This window comes from Mya arenaria, chromosome 14 (assembly GCF_026914265.1).
Source record: "Mya arenaria isolate MELC-2E11 chromosome 14, ASM2691426v1".
NCBI lineage: Eukaryota > Metazoa > Mollusca > Bivalvia > Myida > Myidae > Mya > Mya arenaria.
Window position 1 is genome coordinate 4,120,826 of NC_069135.1, and position 26,982 is coordinate 4,147,807.

The following is a 26,982-nucleotide window of genomic DNA, read 5'->3' on the forward strand; positions in this document are numbered from 1 at the left end:
AAAACCTGAGGTGACTATTATTCATAATATTCAAGAAAACATGCAGACAAGTGTGCTGACTAAGTTTCATAATAATTGTTTAAAAACTACTTTTTCCCCTAAGATATTACCAAGTGATCGTGTATTTTGACCTGAGGTGACCGATATTTTAATTTGTTCAAGAAAACATGCAGACAAGCAAATAATATAAATTACCTTTTTCACAATTTTTTCCCGAAGTTTTGTGCTTTGTCTGTGACTTTTCTTTCCTGAAATAATCATAAAACTATTTGCATAAAATTTTAGTCGAAATACAGCCAATATTGTGAAGATATGATTCTGCTGGTACATTAACATTACATTTAAAAACACTCAGCTTCTTATACACAATGCTGCCTAGCTGCCTCTCAGGAATGGGAATCATATTTCTCTGTTCAATTAATTGTAACTATATTTTTACTATGAGTCATAAATGCTTTTCTGAATCATCAAAGAAGAAAAATAATTTTAAACAAGGAATATGGAATCATGAATGAAGGAAATCAATACCAAACAAAAAATCCTGAATCATCCATAAAGGAAATCCATACCAAAAGATCATCCATAAAGGAAATCTGTACAAAACAATAAATACTGAATCATGAACAAAGAAAAGCGATACCAAACGATAAATACTGAATTATCAATGAAGGAAATCGATATTTAACGATGAATACTATATCATCAACAAAGGAAATCAATACCAAAGGGGGAATACTGAATCATCAACAAAGGAAATCTATACCAAACAAGGATTACTGAATTATCAATGAAGGAAATCGATACCAAACAAGGATTACTGAATTATCTATGAAGGAAATCGATACCAAACTAGGAATACTGAATCATCAACAAAGGAAATCGCTACAAAACAATTTTAACACAACAGAAAATAATTTTGAACATTGTCACATATTTTCACAATGTCATCATGTGGAATTTGGTTCAAGGAGTGTCAGAACCAGTAACTTAAAGCAAAAAACAGATGGCAAAGGCTGTACACCATGAATATGACGGAACAAGTGTGAGCATTCCATCAACAATGATTAGTTTAAGATATTTAATTGGCTTGTTTACAAAAATATTTTGGAGGATATTTGTTTATGGTCACCCAATTTTTAAGGTAGGTGATCCTGCAGGACAACAAATAAAGATGTTAATATTGTGCTAAAACTTCTGTTAAAATAAGCAGGTTGTCTCTCAACTCTGAATGGGGCCTAGTCCATATAAACAGCTGCAGAGTCTTTGATGATTTTTGTTTTGGCGATTCTACGCGTCCATATCCCACTTGTTGTTTTCCTTGCCAAGAATGACCGATCCCAGCGCTAAGTATATTTAGCGGAAAGATAAAGAGCACTTGCTAGATAGATAAAAAATGGCGATGCTTTGTTGACAGATCGATCTAAATTTGTGTTTCATAAAACACTTAAGTGTAATAAGAGAAAGGTATTGGCTGAAAATAATTATTGTTTAACTTTTGTGTTTTTATCTAACATAGCGGTGATAAATATTGTGGAGTTACAGTTAAAGAATATATTTTACATTGATATGAATCGGTTGACTTGTGGCGTTAAGGGAACAAAATGAATATCCAAATGTTAAACAAGAGCTGTCACAGTATGTGACGAATGCCCCCAATTGTGACATTGACCTATGAACAAGGTCAGTACATGAAAAGTTGATCTTGCCATTACATGTCAAATACATATGGCAAGTTATTTTAAATTGCCTCTAAACATAAAAAATACCACCCATAGTTGACAACCGACACTGTTATGTCCTTATATATGCAGCATTCCATTGTGAATAAACACCCAAGTGTGACCTTGACCTTTGAGATAGGGACATGGGTCTGTCATGCGACACGTCGTCTTGGTATGTGGAACACATGTGGCAAGTTATTTTAAAATCTGTCCATACAAGGGAAAGTTACAGCCCGGACACGACAACCTATACTCTATGTCCTTATATGCAGCACTCTGTTGTGAATAAACACCTAAGTGTGACCTTGACCTTAGAGGTAGGGACACGGGTCGTTCACGCGACACGTTGTCTTGGTATGTGGAGCACATGTGGCAAGTTATTTTAAAATCTGTCCATACAAGGGAAAGTTACAGCCCGGACACGAGTTATTGAGCCGGATACATGGACGGACGGAAGGACAGATGGACAGTGCGATTTTAATATGCCCACCTTCGGGGGCATTAAAAGTTCCCTATATGTGCATTATTGTGGCTAAATGGGGCCAGGGCCCTTGAAAGGGAAGATTTGCCAGAAAAGGGAATAACGAATAGACACAACTATTTAATTATGAAAAAACCCAACTATTTTCATGAAGACAATCACAATTAAACATTGAGTCATTTTACAATAAGTACATTATAACTGCTTTAGCCATCATTTCACCTGTTGACAGACCAACACTACAACCCAGTCTAAAATAATAGACATGTTTTACTGGATTCTTCCAATCCTCTAAACGGGTTTGTGCAAAAACCGGGGGTGTTAAAAAATACTGAAATTGTATTAAGTGAAGTATTTTATGGTTGAAATAGATAATAAAGGTTTATGTTCATATTTTACAATGGAAGTGCAAAGCTATTTTGCACAAAACAAGCATTTAATGCAGTTTTTACCTTTCCAATAAAACGAAAGTTGACTTGACACATACAACAATTATGCAAAGCGGAACAACTCAATCCAATCGTACTAACTCGACCTCCTCCAAAAAGCTTCGAGATAGACCTCGTTAATACAATCGTAACAACTCGGCCATGGCCGAAATGTTCCGATTGTTGTTAAATTGTGAACTGTAGCTTTGCCCTTCATGTATATATTGTTATGTTTTGACAGAACAATGAAGAAAAACCCGTCAAACTCATAATTTTTTGTTGGATATTTATTTTTAGTGTACGGAACTAATATAAAATTACATTATCTGGTTATATTTCTTATTTTTATGATATTTTATAGACGCAATATGCTTTAACCCGGAATCCTGATTGGAATAACTACCCACTTTTTGTACAAAACAATTTGTAAGTGAAGGACTTGCCATATCAAAAATCGTAAAAAAATCCTTCAACGTTCAAATATTTGGACTAGCTACAATAATGAGTGATCAGGGATACTTTTTTATATTATTTTGACATTTCTTATGTATCCCTGTAACGCTACAACTCTCTACCATTTAACAACGGGCGAAATGATATACTGTAATAATATGCATTATGTTGAATAATAATGACAAAGTTGTTCAATTTTTATCCGACAGTGATCTAAACTGGATTTAATTTGTCATTAGAGTTGTTATTTTCACATTAATATATTATGGGTCACGAATACTCTTATACGTGTACACAACCAGTCAGATTTGTCCCAGATTTACCGATATCGGGATACTTGATTAACAATCGACACTTGTAAGTGTTTTATGATAACTTAAGATGTTTTTTGGGCATACTGACATAACTTAATATGTGTTTAATAGTGGGCAATAATGTTTTCGTAGAAATTTGAACTTATAACGGAGATAATTTCAAAATTGTGGCCGCGAGGATTCTCTGCGCAAGGACCGCTTGCTGCTTTTTGCTGGGATGGTGGACGTCACGAGTCTGCCATATTAAAAAAAAATCGTCAAAAGACTCGTTGACGGCCATTTAGGTGGACTAATATTTGGACTACACTACAACCGAAACTCCTTCCTCTCTAGTTGTTTTGAGTAAAGTCCTACACAAAACTTTCAGCTTTTTTAGAGTTTTCAAATGAAAATCGAAGTCATCTAAAAAACCATTTTCAATAACCGTGACAAGCAGTAGCAAAAGGCCAATTTTATTGATGTAAATTCATATTCGCGAAATTGTATGATATACCATTAATAAAAGGATATTTCGCGACATGATTCCCTCTAATGAGATAAACTTGCAACAAATAAATATTAGACGAAAAAATCAGAATATATCAAACGTAAAACTCACTTAGTTTGACCATTTTGTTGTCTTTTATCACTGATATTTAGGCCAACATTTATTATAAACACGTTGTTTACAAAAACAATTTTGTCAAAACGGCTTTGTAATTGTAGAATGCATTCATAAGGCTGTCAGACTTTTCAACCCCTTTGTCATTTGTGAAATCAAAGATTTTTCAACCCCTTTGTCATTTCAACCCCTAAAAGTGCTAAGACTTTTCAACCCCACCTTAAACAAAGACTTTTCAACCCCTAATAAACGAAGACTTTTCAACCCCTTAATTTCTCACCTTTTTAAGAAAATAACTACAACAGTAAACAATTTATTTTGAAATTTATTTTAAAAATCAAGAATATATTAAGACTAAAAATATAACAAACAAAAAATATGTAATACATACAAAATATACATACTTAAAACACATGATAATACAATAATTCATTAAATATTTTCATTGAAATAAGTAAAAATAAATGCTCGACTGTCCATTTAGCTATTTAGTCATTTAGCCATAAATCTTCCTTATCTCCCTGAGGATATCCTCATACAATACATTATGTACATGGTACTGCTCCATCAATTAATTGAAAAAGCTTTTGTTTTTCTTTTAGTTTTTTTTAAAACACTTTTTAAAAACATTTTGTCATCAATAAAAAAGACAATAAAATGAGTTGAACTTTAAAATAAAATTCTTCATAATATTTCAAAATATCATGATTTAGCAGACAATGTTTAAGAAATACAAAAGTATACATTGAGTTCAAAGATGATAAAAATGTATTATAGATTGAGTTCCAAATGCTTTCAAATTACATAAGTTACATGTGTTGAAGTTGGACTTCTTTAATTATCACCATAAGGGGAATATAAGATTTTATTAACATTTTTTATTTCTCAGTTTAAAAAAAATAAGGACATTCTATTATAAAGTGGTATAAATGTAAAAAAATGCTATAAGCATTGTATTGTCTTTTCATATATGCAGTTAAAGAATGGAATGAAGGTCGCACATTCATTAATGGGCAACATGTGTGACATGGTCATAAATTCCTAAGGGATTAAGGGGCTTCATAACACCTTTAATTGAGGTTATAGTAACTTGAAAGTGACAGTTTTAAATTAAGGTTCTAATATCATAGCCATCATTCCAAACTATGGCCATCTTGATACATATCTGGTACTACAAAAAAACTTTCCACTGTTGACCTTTTTAAAAGCAATGAAAGTTTTATAAATGTTCAAGTTCAGGTTTTTATTGGCATTCTACAGGCACAAGGGAGAATGTTTTGTAAATTCTTCTTTGCATTCATTTTCTTTTGCAATTATTCAAATTTGTTATTTAAAGAACACAATTATGGTAATAACATTGTACATAATATATGAGATATGTAATATCCTTCAGAATAATACAACAATTGCATGTTCGGAGTAACCAGGCACCAAAATCTTACTTTACCGTACCATTGTTAATGTTCGGATTATTATTTTGAAAAAACCTAACCATCACCAGTGCTTAGTAAATAGTAAATAAGCTGATGTATTTTATATGATGTAACTTTCAAGACATTTCAAGAGGTTAGTCATGGTATTATTTCTAATTCTTTATGATTGCAGTTGAATTGTTGTTTGTATTTAAATTGTAGTTATTGCATTGTTTTACAATTCAACATGGCGGCATATAAATGTATATTGTGTATTCTTGGCATGAAGATACCACATTCTTCTGTGCACTTATCACATTCTTATTTTTACAACCAGACAGACTAACAAGGGCACAGTTTGGATGATACAGAACGGAGAGTGAGTTGTAGTAATAGACTACCCGATCCACAATCGGTATGTAAAATGTATTGTTGCTGTGTTAGTTTTGTGCTTTATGTGTTTTATAGTTTTCTATGTATTTTAGCAATGATCACGGCCACTAGATTATCTCAGCTAAACTATTCAATTGAGTTGAATAGTTGTTATGACTTATATTTTATTTAGAAGTCATTCATTTATTTCTATTGATAATATATATGAATTACTATGTATTAATTCTTTATATTATGCTTATGATTGTTATTTCTGTATTTTCAGAGTACGTCATATTATACTACTCATATTGGATATTATGCTACATTAAAAGTTGAAGTGTGAGCAGCTTTGAGTTTCCTTAGAACTAGGATATATAATGAACCCTTAACTGACAAGCTAGTCCGGAAATAAAGGCAAAGCCTTTGTAAACTTCATCCAATACTTTGGAGAAAAGTGTAACAAATAAGCCACACAAATCTCTAATTGTATTTCAATAACAACTGGTTAAGTTTCTTGCAAAAACAATGAAAAAGACAACATCTGGCTGACAAAAATAATAGGGATTGAAAAGTCTTTGATTTAGGGGTTGAAAAGTCTTCAATATGGCTATCAAAATATTTCAACTAGGGGTTGAAAAGTCTTTGATTTAGGGGTTGAAAAGTCCAAACAGGTAGGGGTTGAAAAGTCTTTGAAATAGGGGTTGAAAAGTCTAAGGGTTGAAAAGTCTTCGTTTTGGGAAGGGGTTGAAATATCTTGGGGTTGAAAAATCCTCCCATTCATAACCGTTTCATTTTATCGCCGTTTCGATTTAATACCATGTGGTTCCCCTTCTAGCAATTCATGAAAAACTAAAAACAGGGCTCAACTAAACCGGAAGCAATCTAAATTGAAAATATCAAAACAATTTTCAATGCACCATACTTTTCCAATTATTTCTAGACAATTGTTCATACAATGGACAATTCTTTAGATTTAAAGTATGAAAAGCTTTTAGGGGAAGGCTCATATGGGAAAGTATTCTTAGTGAAACAAGAAGATGGGCAACAGGTGAAAAAAATACTGTAGTTATTTTTTGTAAAACCAAGATTGAGCTAGTAATCATTGACTCAATAATATTGGCTTACATAAATTTCTCATAATGAATATTACCTGTAGTTGTTAATTTGGTCTGGTCAAGGCAGGCACTTACACTTTAAATTTTGTTTTGTTAGGCAAAATTCTTAAACTTCATCTTCAATGCATCCTTCTACTTGTCAAAGAATTACGGACCATGGACATTACGGACCAGACATAATGGACCATATTTAGGGACATTTACGGACCATCTTGAGAAACATAACGGACCATGATTTATAATGTTATTAACTTTTTTTTTTCACCACATCATCTTCATTATTTAATATATACTTGTATATGCGTGCTCATTTTGCTATGACACCTGCAAATTTTGTGAAAAATTCCCGATTATATCTATATAGATCAATTGTTAGAATGTGACTGTTGATAATTTCTGTGAAATTCCATTAGGTGTTAAAGACCAGTGTGCACCCACAGTAAATATTTAGTCTATAACAAATATGACAATCCAAAGTTTATTTCAGAAGGCAATCGATCACCTATAATAATATATAGATATTCACATCACAATATGGTACAATTGTTAAAAAGTTAAAACAACTGTGAGTAGAAGTATAGCTCATGGTCTGTAATGTCCCGAAATATGGTACATTATAAAGTTAAAACAAACTGTTAGGTAAAATATAAATCATTGTCTGCATATATTGTATGACTATTTGAAATAAAGTTAAAACAAATTGAGTTAAATTATATACATGTATCATGGTCTGTAATGTCCCTAAATATGGTCCGTTATGTCCCCAAATCTGGTCCATTATGTCTGGTCCATAATGTCCATGGTCCGTTATGTCCATCAGGTCCGTTATGTCAGTGACCCTTGTCAAATATCCACAGGATCAGTAAGCAGACACCATGATGAGGGTGCTGGGTAAAAGCATAAAAAATATAGACCATGAAAGCATGTGCTGTGCTGGTTGCTCTGTATAACATTAAATGAACTTTAAAAATTCCCAACATGTAACTGTACTTGTGATTAAGGGAACCAGATCGTATACAATTAAGGCTTATATTCAATAATGATTTATTAAAAACATTTTAATAATTATTTAATAGTAATGAAATAATTTAACAATTAATTATTTGTTTTCTTTGATTCCCTAAAGAATCATCTACAACATTCAACATACATTCAATTAAAGAGTCTTCGCGTTTAACAATGTGCATTCGTTAAAATAGATGAGGTCACATTTTTGGTTTCAATTTGACTGTTTACATCGGGTATTTAATTATAATTTAATTTATTAATTAATTAATTTAAAATATAATTATCACACCCATTTTGTTTTGGAAAATAAATTGATTTAAAAATTGAATCTGGAGAATCTTACTGGCCCATGCAGACTTGTGAGATTGAATTTCTTCTTGATCGACCTAGATATTCACTCGTAAATGTGGGTGAGTGGATTTGTTGAGGCCTGAGCTCCAAATGACTACTGTTGTTGGAAAAATGAATTTTGGTTCACTTTGACTGTGCAATGAAACAGGATTAACTTGATGGACTTTTTTCTCTGTCTTATGTTGAGGATTCCATATGGTGGAACTGTATTCATGTTTGGATCTTACTAGCGACTGATAATCATTTTTTTGTACTTCATGTAGTAAGATATGTTTTCTTCATTATACCCCCACAAATGAAGTTTGAGGGGGTATATAGGAGTGAGCTTGTCGGTCGGTCTGTCGGTTGGTCGGTCTGTCGGTTTTCATGGTTTCCGGACGATAACTCATGAAAGGCTAGACAGATTTGAAAAATTTTTGGTACACAGGTGTAACATCAGAAGAAACAGGTCAAGTTCGATATTGGGGCTGGTGGGGCCAAGGTCAAGGTCACTGTTACTAAAAATAGAAAAACAGTTTCCGGACGATAACTCATGAAAGGCTTGACAGATTTGAAAAAAATTTGGTACACAGGTGTAACATCAGAAGATACAGGTCAAGTTCGATATTGGGGCTGGTGGGGCCAAGGTCAAGGTCACTGTTACTAAAAATAGAAAAATGGTTTCCGGACGATAACTCATGAAAGGCTTGACAGATTTGAAAAATTTTGGGTACACAGGTGTAACATCAGAAGATACAGGTCAAGTTCGATATTGGGGCTGGTGGGGCCAAGGTCAAGGTCACTGTTACTAAAAATAGAAAAACGGTTTCTGGACGATAACTCATGAAAGGCTAAACGGATTTGAACAATTTTTGGTACACAGGTGTAACATCAGAAGATACAGATCAAGTTCGATATTGGGGCTGGTGGGGTCAAGTCACTGTTACTAAAAATAGGAAAATGGTTTCCGGACGATAACTCATGAAAGGCTTGACAGATTTGAACATTTTTTGGTACACAGGTGTACATTTCAGAAGATACAGGTCAAGTTCAATATTGGGGCTGGTGGGGCCAAGGTCAAGGTCACTGTTACTAAAAATAGAAAAATGGTTTCTGCTTCATAACTTTAATTGGGCATGAGATATTGTGATGAAACTTGCTGTATGGGCAGCGTCTGTGAAGACAATGCTTGTTATAGGGATGGTATTTTTCTACTTGCACAACTCAGTGTCAAATTTTGTTGTTTATTTCTTTTGTTATGTTCATTATGGTAAATTTTCCTATTGTCAAATTCCATTCGCCAGGTATTTCTCCAGTAAACTAGTTAATTTCAAAAATCCTCTGAAATTTTAAGATAAGTCGGCCAGACAAGATACAATAAACATAAGCTCACAGACTGTTAAAGTGTTTATTAAAATGCATTAAAAGTAACAACTGATACAGCTGGAAAGAGGAAAAAATAATATAAGGACACATACTTTAAGTGACATTCTTATTCAAAATTAATACATACACATGTATAACAAACCTCAATTTTAACTAATAAACCTTTAACTACTTCCTAAATAATGCATTTATGAAAATATTAATTACTGATAACAAGATTGTAACCGTGTATTTAATAGCAGAAAGCGCAAAAAAATAAACGATTGGTGAATTCTAAAAGATTTACTGTGGTCTACTATAGTCTCATAAGGTAGAAATACCATGTTTTATGCTCATTTCTATCAAATTATACTCATTACCCTTCATAAGAACCATTGTTTTTGACATTTATTCATCCTTTATGGAATATTAAAACAATATTATTAATTGTGGTAAATCTTGTCTGTGAGTAAGAGTGCATCTTTAAAGGTATCACTAGAATAATAGACGACAGGAGACAAATGTATCAGATTTAAATTAAAGAAGTATTCAAATAAACATAACTTAATATGTGTTAAGTAAGTAATATAATAATCTAGAGAATGCTCAAAAATTTCTTATTGAAGTAAGCTGTCGGGATGTCATGATAAACTTCATTGAAGAGTGAGAATAATTTGTTATATTAACTTTGCTAGGTCACTTTCTTTGGCACGATGTTGTGTGAGAATGTGGTGTGATCTTGTTTCGTGGTGAGAAATCGGAGAAAACTGCCATTGTCTGGCTTTGTGACCATCAACCACTCACATGCGCAAGTTGTGTATTATACCTGGGTATGCTTTGGTGAGAAGCGTGCATGTTAACCACTGCGCTTACCGGACAACCATATTGAAGATCTTTGTTGTAAACTGAAATATCTTGGTGTCTCGTTTTGGAAACTTTGGTATATTTTTTGCGTGAATAGAACTTGAGCCAGTATTTTAGATTAACAGATTACAATGGAATTTTGTTTCTACTTGTTTCAATTTGTGAAGTGACATGAAGATTTAAAATATTTGAAGTTACAACTACGATCCTTAATTGAAATAGGCCCTGGTCCCTATTCTTCCAACAATCTTACATTAAGTCTCCTATAACAGAATGAAGCTTAGTTTTATATTTTGCAATATTCTTATGTCAAAGAGTTTTGATGCTTTCACAGGAATTTATATTTAAGATAAAGTAGTTTTGATATTGTAAAAATAATTTGGCTGAATACAATGAGATACAAGTTTCACCTTGTTATACTAAAGGTTTTTGGTAAAATTTGGTCCATGGTCTATCTTCTTTCGATCTGGGCTTAATCATACATAAAATGGTCTGTCATGTTAGGCTGTACATGTATCTTCTTTTAATCTGGGACTCATTAAACATTAAACATGAACTAGTTTTGTCTTCTTTCTATCTGGCAGGATATCATACATGAAATAGTCTGCAAATCTGGGATGTGTCTTTTTTCCATCTGGCAGGATAGCATACATGAAATAGACTGCCAATAGTGATGTGTCTTCTTTCCATCTGGCAAATATCTTACATGAAATAGTCTGCAAATCTGGGATGTGTCTTCTTTCCATCTGGCAGGATATCATACATGAAATAGTCTGCACATCTGGGTTGTGTCTTCTTTCCATCTGGCAGGATCTTATACATGAAATAGTCCACCAATCTGGCTTGTGTCTTCTTTCACTTTGGCAGGATATCATACTTGTAATGGTCCGCCAATCTGGGTGGTGTCTTCTTTCTGTCTGGCAGGATATCATACATGAAATAGTCTGCAAATCTGGGTTGTGTCTTCTTTCCATCTGGCAGGATCTTTAATAGTCCACCAATCTGGCTTGTGTCTTTTCACTTTGGCAGGATATCATACTTGTAATGGTCCACCAATCTGGGTGGTGTCTTCTTTCTATCTGGCAGGATATCTTACATGAAATAGTTCACCAATCTGAGTTGTGTTTTTCTTTCCATCTGGCAGGATATCTTACATGAAATGGTCTGCCAATCTGGGTTGTGTCTTCTTTCCATCTGGCAGGATATCATTCATGAAATGGTCTGCCAATCTGGGATATGTTTTGTGGCATGCTAGTTAATAAAGTTAATTTAATGATATTTTTACTTTCTATTTACAGTTTGCTGTTAAAGAAATAGACCTAGAAAAATGTGACGAGGCTGGTCGGGACCAAGCCAACGGAGAGGCACACCTTCTGTCTCGCCTGAAGCAAGAGAACATTCTGACGTATGTGGAGTCAGTGGTATGCGATGACTGTCTGTACATCGTGACAGAGTTCTGTGCTGGCGGGGATATGGAGGACTATCTCCAGCGGATCAAGAAGAGCGGCATGTCTGTCCCTGAGGCTCTTGTGTCTGACTGGATCCTGCAGATTGGAGGGGCTCTGAAGGTATGAGAGTACTGTTTCACTATTCCAAACTCAACTGGGATCCATCAGTTGGGAACTCATTGTAAAACATAATACATTCAAATGGTCATTTGAATTGTTCAATGATAAATTTGATATGTTTTAATGTACCTATGAAAACTTTAATTATAATTTATAGTATTCACATATTTGTGGCATTATTATAATGTTTTGTAGTTGGGTTTTAATAGTGTTGCTGCATGTGCTACAAGCATGTTGAATACACTATAAATGTTTAATATTTTATTTTGATTCATATTATTATCAACCCACTCAACGTGTTGAAGATTTCATTAATTGGTGTGTTTTGTTCTGTCACTTATTTTCACCAGATAATTTATATGATTTAATTGTCAAATAAAAAACCCTCAGAAAGCTGCGGCAAAACCTCATATTAAAATTATTACTTTGTAGCTGACATATAAAATACATTAATATATTGACTGTACATGCCACATGGTATATGAACTGGGTTAAACACAAATAGGTTTATTATAGTCAATATGTTTTTACTGGTAAATATCATGTCAAAGCTAGGTTGCTTCAATAGTGTGGCATGTAAAGAGGTCCCCGGTATTTATATTATAGTTATTTCTATGAATGTAAGGTGTGTTTTCTGATCAAGTTTGGACTGAAATTTGCGATGACGTAATCTCTCTTGATTTTTTTAAAAGAAAAAATGCATGATTGGTGTTATAAGCCAGATCTGTCAAAAAAGACATTTTCAAAATGTTATGATACCTATTTGTTGTGCTCATGGTTCATATATCTGTCAAGGTTGTTAATGCACTGATTTGCCAAAGCAACTTGTCACATTCACATGTATTTATGCCTGTATGGTTTGCATGTTATTTTCAGTATTTGCATGATCAGAAGATCTTACATCGGGACATGAAAACCAAAAACATTTTCCTGAAAGAAGATTTAACAGTAAAGCTTGGTGATTTAGGAATTGCTAAGTATGTTGCATTTGTAGTTTTGGCTAGTTATCATTTTCAAATATGCAATGAAAATATGTGTAACGCCTAAGATAATTTATTTCAGATTTTCATTCAGACTCCCATTTCATAGGGTCAGAAAGGAGAATGAATTATTTTTGTCTGAAATGTGACTAAATTGCTTGTTACAGCAATTAGGCATCAGCAAAAGGTCTGTTGATAATGCTCTATTTTGTCAAAAGCTTATAAAGCTTAATAATGTTATTAAAGATTGAAAGATTTAACCTTGGATTTAATTTGGTTTAAATTAGTATCTGCTAGTTACTGGTACAGTATAGGTTTGTTCAAAATGATGTTTGAAAAAAAAAATGTTGCCTTCATAAAATCTGTGAGCGAGTCCCTTTGAATACTCTTAGGCTGTCTGGTTTTATATTTTTTATTTTTCACCAACATTTTCATACTGCAAAAACTGATTTGACATCTTTAAAGTATGCAAATGGTTTAAATGTTTGAATACAGGTAACCCTTCCATTTAATCATTATTTTTTTAACAGAGGAAACAATTGCTGTGCACAAATTATAACATGCTTATACATGTCCAGGTTTTGTATTGATCTTTGAATAAACACTGTTTTAAACTTTAAGAAAAATAATATTTCTGACCGTCAATCAGCCTCAGTTATTTTCATGTGCCCATACACAGGTTAAATTAGCCCCGCAGGAGATGTAATGTCATGTATATTGATCATAATTATAGAAAATAGGTGACATACTTCAAGTTATAAGCTATGCTTATGTGGTACATATTAATAAGTCTGTATTGTGTCAACTTGCCCTGTAAGATATGGTGAAGTGAATACAGAGGGTTGCTTCTTAAATACTGGTTCTTTCATATGACAGTAATTTCATTAATATGAGGGGTATTCAAGAAATATGTGAAAAATTAAACTAATTTCTTCAAAGATGATTTTAAATGCACTGAAACTTTTACGATATGTAGATCAGAATAAAGCATGATGATGCAACAACTTACAGTCACAATTACAGTATGTGCTTTTTGTGTTTGTATGTGTATAATTTTACAACATCATTATTTTTTATTAGATTTTTAGCCTGACTATTCAAAGAATAGGTGGGCTATACTACTCGCCCCAGCGTCGGTGTCTGGTCAAAGTTTTAGGGCAAGTTGGGATTTTCACTTAAAACTCCAATACCATTCATTCAATTGACTTAATACTTCATACAGTTGTTCAGAGCCATCACATGATGAGGTTAGATAACTCCATATTATCTTTTGTACAAATTATGGCCCCTGATTGACTATGGAACTAATAGGTTAAAGTTTTAGGGCAGGTTGGGATATTTATTAATAACTTCTATACCCTTCATTCAATTGACTTAATACTTCACACAATTGTTCGGGACCATCACCCAATGAGGTTACATAACTCTGTATCCTTTATACAAGTTATGGCCCCTGATTTACTTGGGTTAGAGTTTTAGGCAAGTAAAAGTTAAGGGCAAGTTGGGATTTTAATAAAAAAAACTTCTATACCGTTCATTCAATGCACTTACTAAAATTCAAAATTATTTACGACCATCTTAAAACAAGAAACATAACTCCATTTTAACCCTAAATACAAATTATGGCCCTTGAATTATTTTTTTTATTTCTTTTGAAAGACATATTTGTATATTCTTAACCAGATTTTCATAATGGGAAATCAAGTTATTTGAATGGCTTGCGTCATTGTTGGGGCGGGCTCGTGGGAGGGCAGTATCAAAGTCACCTTATGTATCGAACAATTTTAGTTAGGTTTGACATAAAGAGACCAAACTTGGTAATATTACATCATTATTGTATTCACTTCTAAGTCAAAGCGGCGTAGTCGAGTGCGCTGTCTTACGACGGCTCTTGTTTTTTAAATTATTGAACTTTCTTTTATTGAACAGTATAGTTATGCTGATTAATGAAGAGTGTTTAAGGCTGTGTTAACCTTGCAACTACAATCGATTAACATTTGACCATGACCTTTTCAAGAATCATGATTTCTTAAGTTTTAAGTCTTGAAACCTTAGAATTATCATCAATTGGATGCTGCCCCAATTTCTCATAACTTTTCAGCGTAACAGGCCTAAGTAGCTTATATCAATGGTAACCCAAAATACATTTGATTTTGGTAAATGAAAAATCATTATTTATTATTTTATTTAATATTATGATTATCATAAAGATAAATACTATTTTAAGTCTAAAAACATCTCAATAATATGCAAATTATTAAGAAACTAGAAATAATGAGCTTTGCTTAATCCTGTTATAAGAGACTTAAGCAGTTTTAAAAAATTGGCCTAGTGCATGTGTATGGCTGTTTTTTTCAGGGTGCTGGATCTCAACCAGACAAAAGCTGATACTTTCATCGGGACACCTTCCTATATGAGCCCAGAGTTGTTCTCTGGCAAATCATACAATCATAAGGTTGGTGTGAGCTTCCTAAACAATACGCTTTTAGCTGACCTAAGCAAGGAATTCTAATATTTGTGCTATTGTGATGGTTCATGAACATTTTCCTAAACCACCGTGCCAATTTCAACCAAACTTCCAGGAATGTTCCTCAGTTTGGCCAATACCAGATTCCCTATCCATGCGGAGCTATGAAAATCTCCTCAGAAACTGCTGACTGAATTTCAAAACTATTTCACATACATTTTTACCTTCTATCAAATTCCTTCAAGCCATGTTTGTTCATAAAAAAGCATGGCTGTCAGGGAGCAAGGCTTGTTTTCACTATATTGCTATATGGTTTATCTTTGAAAATCTTAAGAAACTGCTGGCCCGATTTTAAAATAATTTCACAGAAATTTTCTTTGGGTGACCCACTACTAAAGCAAACCCTTAGCAACCATATTTTACCTTAACAACCATGGACTGCCTAAGTAACCATTTACTTTTTTAGATTTTTTTCTTTTGTAACCAATCAGTGACAGGTGAGCAATATAGAGGAATATGGTAGTTATGCTTTGTAGTGTAGTAGAACAATCTACCAGTAATATACTCTGGGATGTTTAAGTTCAGGCGAGTTCAGGACTTATCCCTGAAATCAAAACTGGACTTTCAGCATTGAGCCTGAATCCCTGATACTCAAACTAAGTTTCAGTATATGGATTTCTGGTCTGTTACCATACCTGTATGTTACGTAAAGTGCAATAAACTAATTAAAACATTACACAATTATACTCATTGTGTGAAAAATAGATGTATAAACCATTTTGGTTTGTTATATCCGATGCATATATCCTGTTTCATTTTCTTGCATTCTTATAATGGAACCAGGGCCTGAAATAGTAATCACTTCATGCATAGACTCTAGTTTTCTATGAATGAACTGACTCATTTCCTTCATTACCTACAGACAGACATCTGGGGCCTAGGTTGTTGTGTGTATGAGATGATGACCTTGCAGAGGGCATTTCAAGGTCGGGCCCTCTGGACGCTTATCAGGGAAATCAAGAATGGAAAGGTTCTAGAGACTCCAGACACATATAGCCTCGAGATCCGAATGCTCGTACAGCAGATGATGGAGCAGCAACCAGATGACAGGCCCAGTGCAAAGGATATCGTGCAGAATGATCTGCTTCTATATCACAGGGTAAGACTTAGTGTGATGTTAAGGTGGTGAACATGTACAGCTATTTTCCTGGATGTTAATTCAAATTCAAGTTGACTAACTAAATTGCGCAATAATAAATATGCACAAGTCAACTTAAGATTTCATAAACATACAATATCATCTTATAAAGTTTACTTAACCTGGGCAAAGCCATTAAAAATGTGTTGAGTTTGTTTGTTGTTTTTTTACACAAAAATGCCATAACCATGTTATATGCTAAAGGCTTTTTGTCCATATAGACCCAAATACTACCTGTCCTGTGAGAAATTTCAGGCATTTTGTCACAGTCCTGTGACAGCTCTTTTACTGAGATGAAAAAGCCATAAACTGAATGCCATATACTAAATCAAATGTTACGTTTCATTTGTTTTCCTCAGAAAATGAGCCATTTACCTTTAAATTTCAGGGTTCTGCAACCACTATGGTGAGATCAATGCCACAGCCTAACCAGGAGTCAGAAAAGAAGAAGTCAGGAACAGGGACTGGTTCAGGTTCACTGAGAAATGCACTGAAACAGATGAACCAGTCAAAGGAAGACAAGTACCGCAACTCTATTGCTCATGTGTGTGAGAAAATTAATACCCTTAGAATGACTCAGCAGGGTACTAGTTCTGGTACAATGATAGAGTATGATACATTTGTGTATAAGAAAGATGACAGTGATAGTGATAGTGATTTGGAAGCTCCAGGGACAGTGTTAGATGCCAGTTTGCTCAAACAGTTTACAGAACAGCTAGACACATTTGTGATGAAAGAAACCTTGACACCAGTGTCAGAACGTGGTAATATAACTGAAGGAACGATAACAAATAAACAACAGGTTCTCAATGGTGATAAGGAAATTGATGATGATAATGATGATGAAGATGATGATAATGATGAAACTAGTCAGACTTTGTTGAGACAATACTCTCAGACACTCGATGAAGAAGATGATAATGAAGAAGAGGAAGTTGAGGAGAGAGAAAACAAATCTATGTCAAAGGTCATTCAGGGTCATGGTCAATGCTCATGGTTAGGTCACATAGATTCAGACGAAGAGGAAGATCAGTTCAATGAACAAACTCTTAAAAATGTTAGTAAGTACAAGTATAAAGGATTAAAAGACACGTTTGCACTTCGTCCTGACAAGAGGTGGAACCGACAACGAAGTGATCCTACTGACTGGTTTTCACCTCAGAAGGTCAGTGAAGGTCATGACCTTGATGACAGTGATAGTGCTCATTCCTCCCCTGTCCGGTCTAAAAGTGACACTAAGCATGACATAACACCTAAGTCTGTTCAAAGAACTAAGCCAGTGTCTTTATCTAGTACTGGTACCTTAAGTGGTACAAGACAACGAACAGATGATCCCAGGCTAATGCAAACTTTAGATGGAACTTCTAAATCAAGAACAGCTAAGGTGCCTATTTGTGATAGAATTGAGCAATCAACAAAAGACAGTTCTAAAAAAAGAATAGCATTTAAAGGTGACAAAAGACATAAATCGCCCAAGAAAGCTTTTGATGTGCCAGTAAATGACAATAATGAAGAGCCAGAGTTTAATGTAGGTGATGTAATAGCTCACTTGAAGGACAATATGTCACCATACAGTTCTGTGGACACTCACTCAGAGACAATTAGATCACAGGGGTCGGATGATGTGTTTGAAAACCAGGTATGATATAAGTTAACAAAAGTTTGCTATGTTAAAGATTTAAAGTAATTTAATGTTTTTGCTTAGATATTCAAATAATATATAGGTCTGTAACAATCACCCCGGTATTGCAGTTGAAATAACAAGGGGAGCTGTAACAAATAAAGGGAATAGACACCAGATGGTCCAAAAATCGGCAAATACAGTATTTCTTCAAAATCATTAAAATATAGTGCATAATGGCTTCCAAGTTAATAGTCTGTATATCATGTGAAAGCCACGTGATTAGTACAGATACATATACTGATGCTATTTTATTTTCTTGTATATATACATGGTAGACACACCCAGTAAATTGTGAATTGGTAAAATACGTAAAACTGTGAAAGATACATGTGTTGTTTGCTATGTGATACATCAGTATGTATGATTCACTGCATTGTACACAATATCAAATTTACAGAAGTCTTTGACAATTTTCTCTTTTTCTTGCAATGGTATCATCTGGTGTCTGGTCCCTTAAATGAGCTACAAGTTGGCTATAACATTGTTCAATGAATGAAATGCAATTTTTACTGTAGCCTTGTATTACTTGAGACAATTTGATTAAATTAATTGTTATTGTAGGAGCCTTCTCAGGGGAAAGGAAAAAAGAAGAAAGAGAGCTTTTTGAAGAAGCAAAGTGAAGGTAAGATATTTCTGTATATTCAAAGGAGTAAATACCAAAACACATATCTATATAAGGAGACGCTGAGATAAGAAACATTCTTTATAAGTTATATAGATGGGACAAATAAATGGATTTAATGAGAAATGGCTTTACCATTTTAACATACAGTCCACACCAGTCCAAATCGGACCGCCCCCCCCCCCCCCCCCAAGAAGTCGTTTTAACATAAAATTCACAAACAGAACCGCCCACCATTGAATTTCTTTATTAAGCCTTCCTTTTGTATGTCTGTGTTAAAATGATATAGCCCTTACCTACATGTTACTATGTGAAGGAAATTGTTAATGTTTAATTATCGTTGGATACCCTTGATATGCTACTGCTTCAATATCACTATGTTTCATTGTGTACAATGGGCGACTTGGCAAGGGAAATATTCATTATCATGAATAATTTATAAAGCAATTTTATTGGTTCTGCAAGGAAACGTCTATGGAAATCTGACTTTCACATATGCACAGGCACTCATACTTTTGTTTTCCCATAGAAAAAGTATTGCGGTGAAAGTTTGAATTAAACAACGTCCACCTGATCACTACAAATTTGAAACCAGCCACTTATATCACTCTTCTGCGGCGATAACTTTCAGCACAGCATTGTTGAAGAGTATTTTATTGTATCAAGTGATTTCATTGGAAGAAGAGCTGTCTCCCCTGCCACAGGCATAATCATATAAACAAGATTTTGTCAGTCAATTTCCCCATGGTTTGTATTAAGTGTTAGGGAAGATTGTACCTGGGTTGCTGATGATGCTCTTTTGACTGTTTCTTGATAAATATATCTTCCAAATTTTAACTGTCAATCCTCCTTTTTTCAGCGAAGAGAAAGGGGTCAGATGTTTCAGCATCTGTAGATCATGTAAGAGCCTTAGTCAAAATTGGTTTATATAACATATTTTTTAATCACTGTTGCTTATTATTCTTTCGGACATAAATGTGTTTTATTTGGATTTCTGAATAGCTCAACATAATGTTTATTTGTTATTTTCTTCAAAATCAAACAGGCAGCACCCATAATTCGTTATATGACATCATATGTTGATTTATTTTAAATAGTACTCTTCATGTACTATACAATCATGCAGTTTATAATTAACGATCTGCTGAAGCTCAACAATTTCTCTTATGCCTCCCATCATAATATTTTGAAATTAATTGTTACAAAAACAAAGGAGTATATTAAAGGATCACCTCAATATCAAGTTTTACCCCAGTATCAATTTGTTTTCCAGACCAGCTCTTCCACAGATGTGAAGCTGTTTACTCGAGCACAGCATGCCAAATTCTCCAAGTCCTACAGTGAGGACAGGTAATGGTTAATAACTAGGCCAGGCCTGTTGTTCCTGTAACCCTTCCCCCACCCCTTCCCCCCTCCCCCTCCACCCCCCACAGCAACATTGCTTGTACTGGAACAGTATTTGTCATATTACATGTATGGTTCAAATGCTCATTTTAGAATGCATGTTGACTCTGTTTTATTTATTCATGCATGCATTATTTAATTCCTGATCAAAAGTATTTTATGGTTGGTAAAGGTAAAATGTAATTCCTGAACATACTGTAGATTCTTTTAATTTGAAAAAGATATTTTGTTGTTTGGTACATGTATGTTCTACATTCAAGATGCCATAATTGAATATATTGCAAGTACTCGTTAATTGGTACTTTCCTGCGTTTTAAATTTGACCATGGATTGATTCACAAAAAAGCAAATATTAATCACTGGCTAAATTCAATGTATCTACAGTTTTCCAACATATGTTATTCTTTCACAAACAAATATCAAACTGCTGAATCAATGTCATTGAAACTTTAACTATGTTGGAGAGTTTTCCTCTATACATTAACTCCCATATATCGGAACTCAAACAAGTAGGTGTAGCCTAACCATGCAATAACTAGTGTGCGGATTAATAACCATGCTATTCTCCTATACCACATGTTAGAAAATGAACTTCTTCCTTGACAACATGGTACAAATCAGGGTTTTTTACCCGTAATCGTAGTGATTGTAATTATGCAACTTGTTCCTTGCACTTGTGTATAATATCAATAACTTGTACCAGATACCTGGTTTAGTTACATATTGCTTATGAACCATTTTCCGTTACTTTCTTTGGAGATTCAAACAACAAAGTCATAAAAAATGCCTTGATCAAGTTCTATTATGGAATCTAATAATGAAATTTTTAATTTTTAATTTTTTTTTTTTTTTTAAATTATAAACAAACAAGTTGTACTAAGAGTGTCTAAATGACTTCATGGGATCAAAGATAAGTGACCGTGACAGTTGGACAGGTGGCCACTTAATGCATGTACCTTACCGGTATATAGTAAAAAAGTATGTAAAGAATTTGGTAGCCATTCAAAACAGGTGACCTTATTACCAGGTTTGACTGTATATTAAAATGCCTGCTGTGCCAGATATAAATTAGATATAAATTACCGTAGATATATATATATGTGTGTATAGCATATCAGTCAACTGGCTTTCTCCAAATATGTTGCTCCATGTGTATTCATATATTCTCTCACATTTTCCCTAGTCTAATATTCACCGTAACCAGCCTGACAGATTAAAGGTAGTCTGTTAACTTACAATCTTTGGGCTTGTTTCATTCAAAGATTTGTTGCTGTACATCAATATAGTGTCATTAAGCAAGTTAAATCAGTTGGAAAGCCAAAGGCAGTAGTTTATCATAGTTGTCTAGTTGTCTAGTTGTCATGGAAATGAAATGACGCACCTGTACCAGTTACACTATTCTAATATTTTATGGATATCAAATTAATTATTTAATTTATTAATTAATGTTTTCCAAATTGAAATTTATGAAGACTTTATTTTAAGGATTTGATGCTACAGCAAGTCCTTTAAATGACACTGGCCTGAAGTCAGATGTTATGTTAAATGTTTAATTTGGAATCTTTGGTTTTATATTAACTTGGTTTGTTTTCCTACCCTTCCATTTATAAAGGTAATATTGTAATATTGTTTGTAAATATTTTAGATTTTATTACCTTTTTACCAAAGACAAATCATTCCAATCCAACATGTAGCAATTAAAGAATTTGTGATGAAAGTAAACCCTGTGAGTTGCTTAGAATTGAGATAAAAGAAATGGGTAGAAAAACAAAAATGTCTTTAAAGCACCTTAAATATAGTGTTTTCTTCATGTGTATTTCTATGCTTGTTTATTCTTTATTTAGCACCCTTAATGGCCAGAATGGGCATCAAGCAATGCAGGACGTTTTATGTAAGTCTTCATACACATCAGCATGTGTGCCCGACATCGTGCCAAACACTTTATTGCACATTATCATGTATATGAACACATACGGGCTGGGGCGCAAGATATTGGTTCTTTGGGCAAACTTGTTACTTGTTAAATAAGTTGGATGGATATAATTTGATGGAAGATGATTTTTTTTTTTTTCAACTTTATGCTCAACCGTTCGAATTAAATTCTTAACATAATTAAATGCATATTTTTTTGTGTTTCCATAGTAACCATGCAGGCATTCCATTGTACTTTAATTGTTATTTTTTTACATATAAAAGCGGTTGCTATTGAATGAAAATACAAAAGCATACATGCCTAAGATTAAATAAAAAAGTGAAAAGAAACTGTCAAACGCTATATGACTTCAAGACATGTAAGTAATAACAAAATATGTTCATTCCTTTACTTAGCCTACTGATTTATTTTCTATATCCTATATTATAAGCTGAAATTAATTCTTGAGAAATTAATTGACTTGAATACATAGTCAAATTGTTATAAGAACTACTTGTCTGAAGAACCAAATCTGGTGTTGCATCCCATAAAACACTCATCATAAATAAACCAATGCAAACTTTCCAGAATGAAGTTCAATTCAAGTAATTCATATTCAGACCTTGGCATGAATTTTACCCATGAACAGCGATTTCTTAATGTCCACTTTAAGTATTTAGGGTTTTAAGGCTGTAGGCCACAGGTCTTCAGACTTAAGGACTGCAAATGAAATCAGGCATGGTCAGTCCTACTTTTTGACATGACATGTAAAATGATTTTAATGCGCCAGGGTTACAAAAGGGGACGTATGGTGTTATGCAGTATAAAATAGTGCAAATTAAAAGATCGTTTTATTTAAATATGTTCGTAAGATTGCAATGTAATGTGAATTTGAAAGCAAGCCAAAGAATCTTAAATAAATCTTGGTGAGGAACCAAGATGAATAGATAATTATAGAGAATTATGCAGATTATTGAAATGTGTTGACTAAAAGACCATGTCTTACTATAGTTACTACAACTGAGCCAATGTCAGGTTTCATTAAATAACTGTACACTAGCAATGAACTTGCGAGATGAAAGCAATGTTCATATATAGTACATACAAATTTATCAGTTACTGTTATAAAACCAGGTAATTATATTGGAAATTAATCAATTTACATTATTTTTTCTTAGGTAATAACAGGCACATATCGAAAACAGTCTGGGTTCACTCAAAATATTTTTTGGCTGCCATTTCTATTGCCAGAGAACAAAATTGTAAAAAATCTAAAATCATACTTGTTGCGCCTACAGCCTTTTAACGCTTTCAGCGCTTTCATTAATTATAATACTCAGCACATAGATCTATCATTCTGCTGTTAGTCTACATGAGTAACATTGTTATCAAGGTTTACAAGTAGCAGTTCACATGGACTATGTATTCATGTAAACATATGCTACCTTACATTGTAAAATATATTCTTATAAATGTATATGTAGATAATTTCCATAGTGCATATCTATATAGCATTATTTTAACCTTGAGAAATATAGGACTGTGTGCCAACTTTCTTCAAGACTATTTGTGTGTGTTTATTTCAGCCCAGGTTCGGGCAGGGTGTAGCGACTCAGTGAGAACAGAACACATACTCCATGTACAACAGTGAGTTTGCATTTCAAATGTTACAACTGGTCAGTGGTCATCTTTAATGCGCACATGCATTGATTGATCTTGCTATAATAGACCTTTAGAAAGATGCAGATACATCAATTTATCCTTTGAGCTTATCCTTTGGCTTATGAGTATTGGGTAACCTTTGAAGTGCTCCTAATTTCCTACCATCAGTATGAAAATGGTACTGAAACCTTGGTACACATGTTGGCAGAGACAATACGCACATGTACAGCAAGGCCCATAACTCCGGTTTTAATGATTGTTGAGTAATGCCTCTTTTTCGATGGTGAAAGAAAAATGACAGGCGTGGCTTTCGCTATGCAAAGCTTCTGTTTGGTGTTGTTTTATATAGAATAATAAACTAATGAAATATTGTTTATGAAAATTTATATGAAAAATGTCAGTATTAAAAAGTTTACATAAATGGCTTCACACAGTGATCTTATTTCCATTTCTACCATGTGTTACAGTGAGCTGTCTGAGGGGATGGGTTATGACAATCTACGTCATGTTCTCGGTATAATGGACCTGGTGTCAGATGAAAATGATTTGCAGGTGGGCGAACCATTCTGTTTGTTGATCTTATTATGAACACTGCAGATTGTCATGGCTTTTGTCTGGGTTATATGTCACAAAGGGTAAAAATGCCCTGTATCAAAACTGACTGGTATCTTGTGTATCAATGTCGTAGTATTGTCAATGAACATTTAAAATTCCTATAATAAACATGCCATTATGTTTAAACTGTCAACATATACTGTCTATACAAATTGAATCCTGTTTACCACTCCGTCTGAACTATTTAAGAAGTAGGGTTTTGGTGCCTCTTGAAGAAACCAGACAATTATCAAAAAAGATTATTATACTGTACCGCTAAATGTATTTATGCATGAATATTTATTTCATTCTAGGTACATTTGGAGCATGTCCTTGGACCAAGCCTGTACAATAAGTACAAAACCCACCTACAAGTGCTGAGAACACTAGAGGGAAAAACACACAGAAAAAACTTGACAGGCAGATAATCAGCTTAATACACAGTCTTTTATACTTTCAGTGCCATTACTTTTAAACTTAGGGCTATTCCATTTAAATATATAACCCCCTGGGGGAAGGCACTTTTAAATTATGCCACCCCCCTACAGAAGCAAATTTACCCTTGTTGGGTTCAAATTAGTGAAAAAAGACACCCACCTATATACTATTTAAATAATTGCCTTCCCCCCAGGGGGTATATGTTTTACTGGAATAGCCCTTATTAAGAATTTCTTCATTATTTTCATTTACTTATAAAGTTAAGAGGTTTTTTTTGTAATTTCATGGAAGATATTTTTTTTTACTCTAATATTTTCATACATTGATGGTTCACAATTTCCCACTCTTAATTGCAATAAAAGGATTAACAATTATGATTGCTTGATCTGATTTATCTGACAGTCTTAGTGTTCAACCATTATATTGACACCACTAATGTAGGATTCTAATAAAATAAAAATGCTAACTTTCTTAGTGTTCAGTGCATAATGCCTCTAAATAGTTCTATACTAGCCAATGTGCATGCACGAGCTTCTAAATACCTCACTTTATAAAAACAATAAATGACTAAATGAAAAGTTTTATTTTGTTTATGTCCGAGGCTTTCTAGATAATTAAATGTGAATCCACTGGATGTGAACCCTTTCAGTGATCTCCTTGGCAGAGGCATAAGCTGGAACACTGAGGGTATTTTCTGGGGAGGTGAAAGGAAAAGCCTTATTTTACTCCAAACTATTGTTGATTTTGCTAAAAGAAATACATTTTGGACAGAACCACAATCTTTTGTAGTAATGTTGATTTGTTTTGATTCTCTGCTATGTTTATGGTGGCTATTTGTTTCAGACAGCAAATGTAGTGCAATATGGGGTATGTTATAAGTTGTTGTTTTATACACAGGATGTAGTTAGTTATGTTTATCTGTAAATTACATTAATGATGTTTTGTGATAAGTCATGTTTAGTTTTACTGTGTTCTTTGTTAAGCAGGACCACATTTTTCAGTCATATGTCTGACTGAGAAAACCTGTTATCATATTTATGACAATAATCACCTTCCTCAACTTCATGTTAACATGTTCATGTATTTGTAGCAAATATATGCCTTTTGGCAAACACAAACATCGAATTATATATATATATATATATAAAGATGGCATAGCTCGAAGATTTTTTGTAAACAACTGCTTGGAAAAAAACTTCCAATAGAATATAATAGAATAGAACTCTTGGGGGCCCTTTCATTTCCAAAGGAGATATTTCCACTGTAAAACTGCAGTTTTAAATCCTTCTTTTGTACTCCTAGTAGGATTCTTGATGAAATTCCCTCTACCAACCTCTGTACTTCATAATTATCATCCTAGTTCTGGCACACCGATACACTACGCAAATGTTGGCGTAAAGTGTGTACAGTAATAAGTATATTTTGTTAAGTCATGTTCAAAATATCATCCATTTTCTTGCACATGTACCACACAATAAAGAAATGCCGTGTTCATGTTTGTGTCAATGTTTTAATGTTATTGGAATCAACATAGGTTAAAACTGCAGTCCTACAAAATGTCATCAGATCTGATACTAATGTGCCACTATATGTTGTTGTTCTGAGATTTTTACCTCTTATGTTCAGATATTGGATACCTTGTTTTGTTATATGTTCATGTATATACATATAGACTATATTTTATACCATTGCAATTTTAAATGTACATTTGAATAGAGGGACAGATATAAAATTTAAACCATGGAAACAGTAGTTGTTGTTATATGAAATCCACCTTCAACTTCATAGAAAACATTGGGATCCAGCGTACATAGGCTTAAAAGGCAACTTGAATACGGTACATGTATATTGTTTATATTGTTTATTTGGGAAGATTTTGTTAAAATCGGAAATACTTTTAGAGAGTTTTACTTCATATGCTAACATTTTAAAAGGGGAATGACGATATGGGAACTCTATAAAATGGTCTAATCTAACTTTACATAC

General features: G+C 33.5%; 2 protein-coding genes across 3 annotated transcripts in view; one reads left to right on the forward strand and one right to left on the reverse strand.

The window, feature by feature from the left end:
• The window catches only part of LOC128218173 (guanine nucleotide-binding protein-like 3 homolog), a 34,459-nt gene extending 30,338 nt beyond the window's left edge, over positions 1-4,121 (reverse strand). Inside the window, exons 1-2 of the mRNA XM_052925755.1 lie at positions 3,996-4,121; positions 196-248 (exon numbers count right to left, since the gene is read on the reverse strand). Coding sequence (XP_052781715.1) covers positions 196-248; positions 3,996-4,008 — 66 coding nt within the window. The 5' untranslated portion in view covers positions 4,009-4,121. The remainder of the gene's footprint in view (positions 1-195; positions 249-3,995) is intronic.
• A 2,531-nt stretch (positions 4,122-6,652) lies between these two features.
• Positions 6,653-26,743, forward strand: LOC128217790 (serine/threonine-protein kinase Nek4-like). 2 transcript variants are annotated; one of them, XM_052925177.1, is made up of 13 exons: positions 6,653-6,833; positions 11,766-12,035; positions 12,912-13,012; positions 15,374-15,470; positions 16,405-16,641; positions 17,069-18,319; positions 18,926-18,986; positions 19,846-19,886; positions 20,260-20,336; positions 22,235-22,281; positions 23,889-23,949; positions 24,432-24,516; positions 24,873-26,743. In XM_052925177.1, the coding sequence occupies exons 1-13, from the start codon at positions 6,741-6,743 to the stop codon at positions 24,984-24,986; spliced, it is 2,535 nt and encodes an 844-aa protein (XP_052781137.1). In that variant the 5' UTR covers positions 6,653-6,740; the 3' UTR covers positions 24,987-26,743. The 2 variants fall into 2 exon arrangements, 1 of the variants encoding a protein (XP_052781137.1); XR_008258271.1 differs by lacking the exon at positions 22,235-22,281 and having other exon boundaries at positions 24,873-24,927.
• The last annotated feature ends 239 nt before the right edge of the window (positions 26,744-26,982 follow it).

Bases quoted from the DNA above. Each gene is read 5' to 3' on its own strand.
- LOC128217790 (XM_052925177.1), top strand. From the start codon at position 6,741: ATGGACAATTCTTTAGATTTAAAGTATGAAAAGCTTTTAGGGGAAGGC. The intron at 16,642-17,068 runs GTAAGACTTAGT...TTTAAATTTCAG, and splicing joins ATCTGCTTCTATATCACAGG to GGTTCTGCAACCACTATGGT. The intron at 19,887-20,259 runs GTAAGAGCCTTA...TTTGTTTTCCAG, and splicing joins TTTCAGCATCTGTAGATCAT to ACCAGCTCTTCCACAGATGT.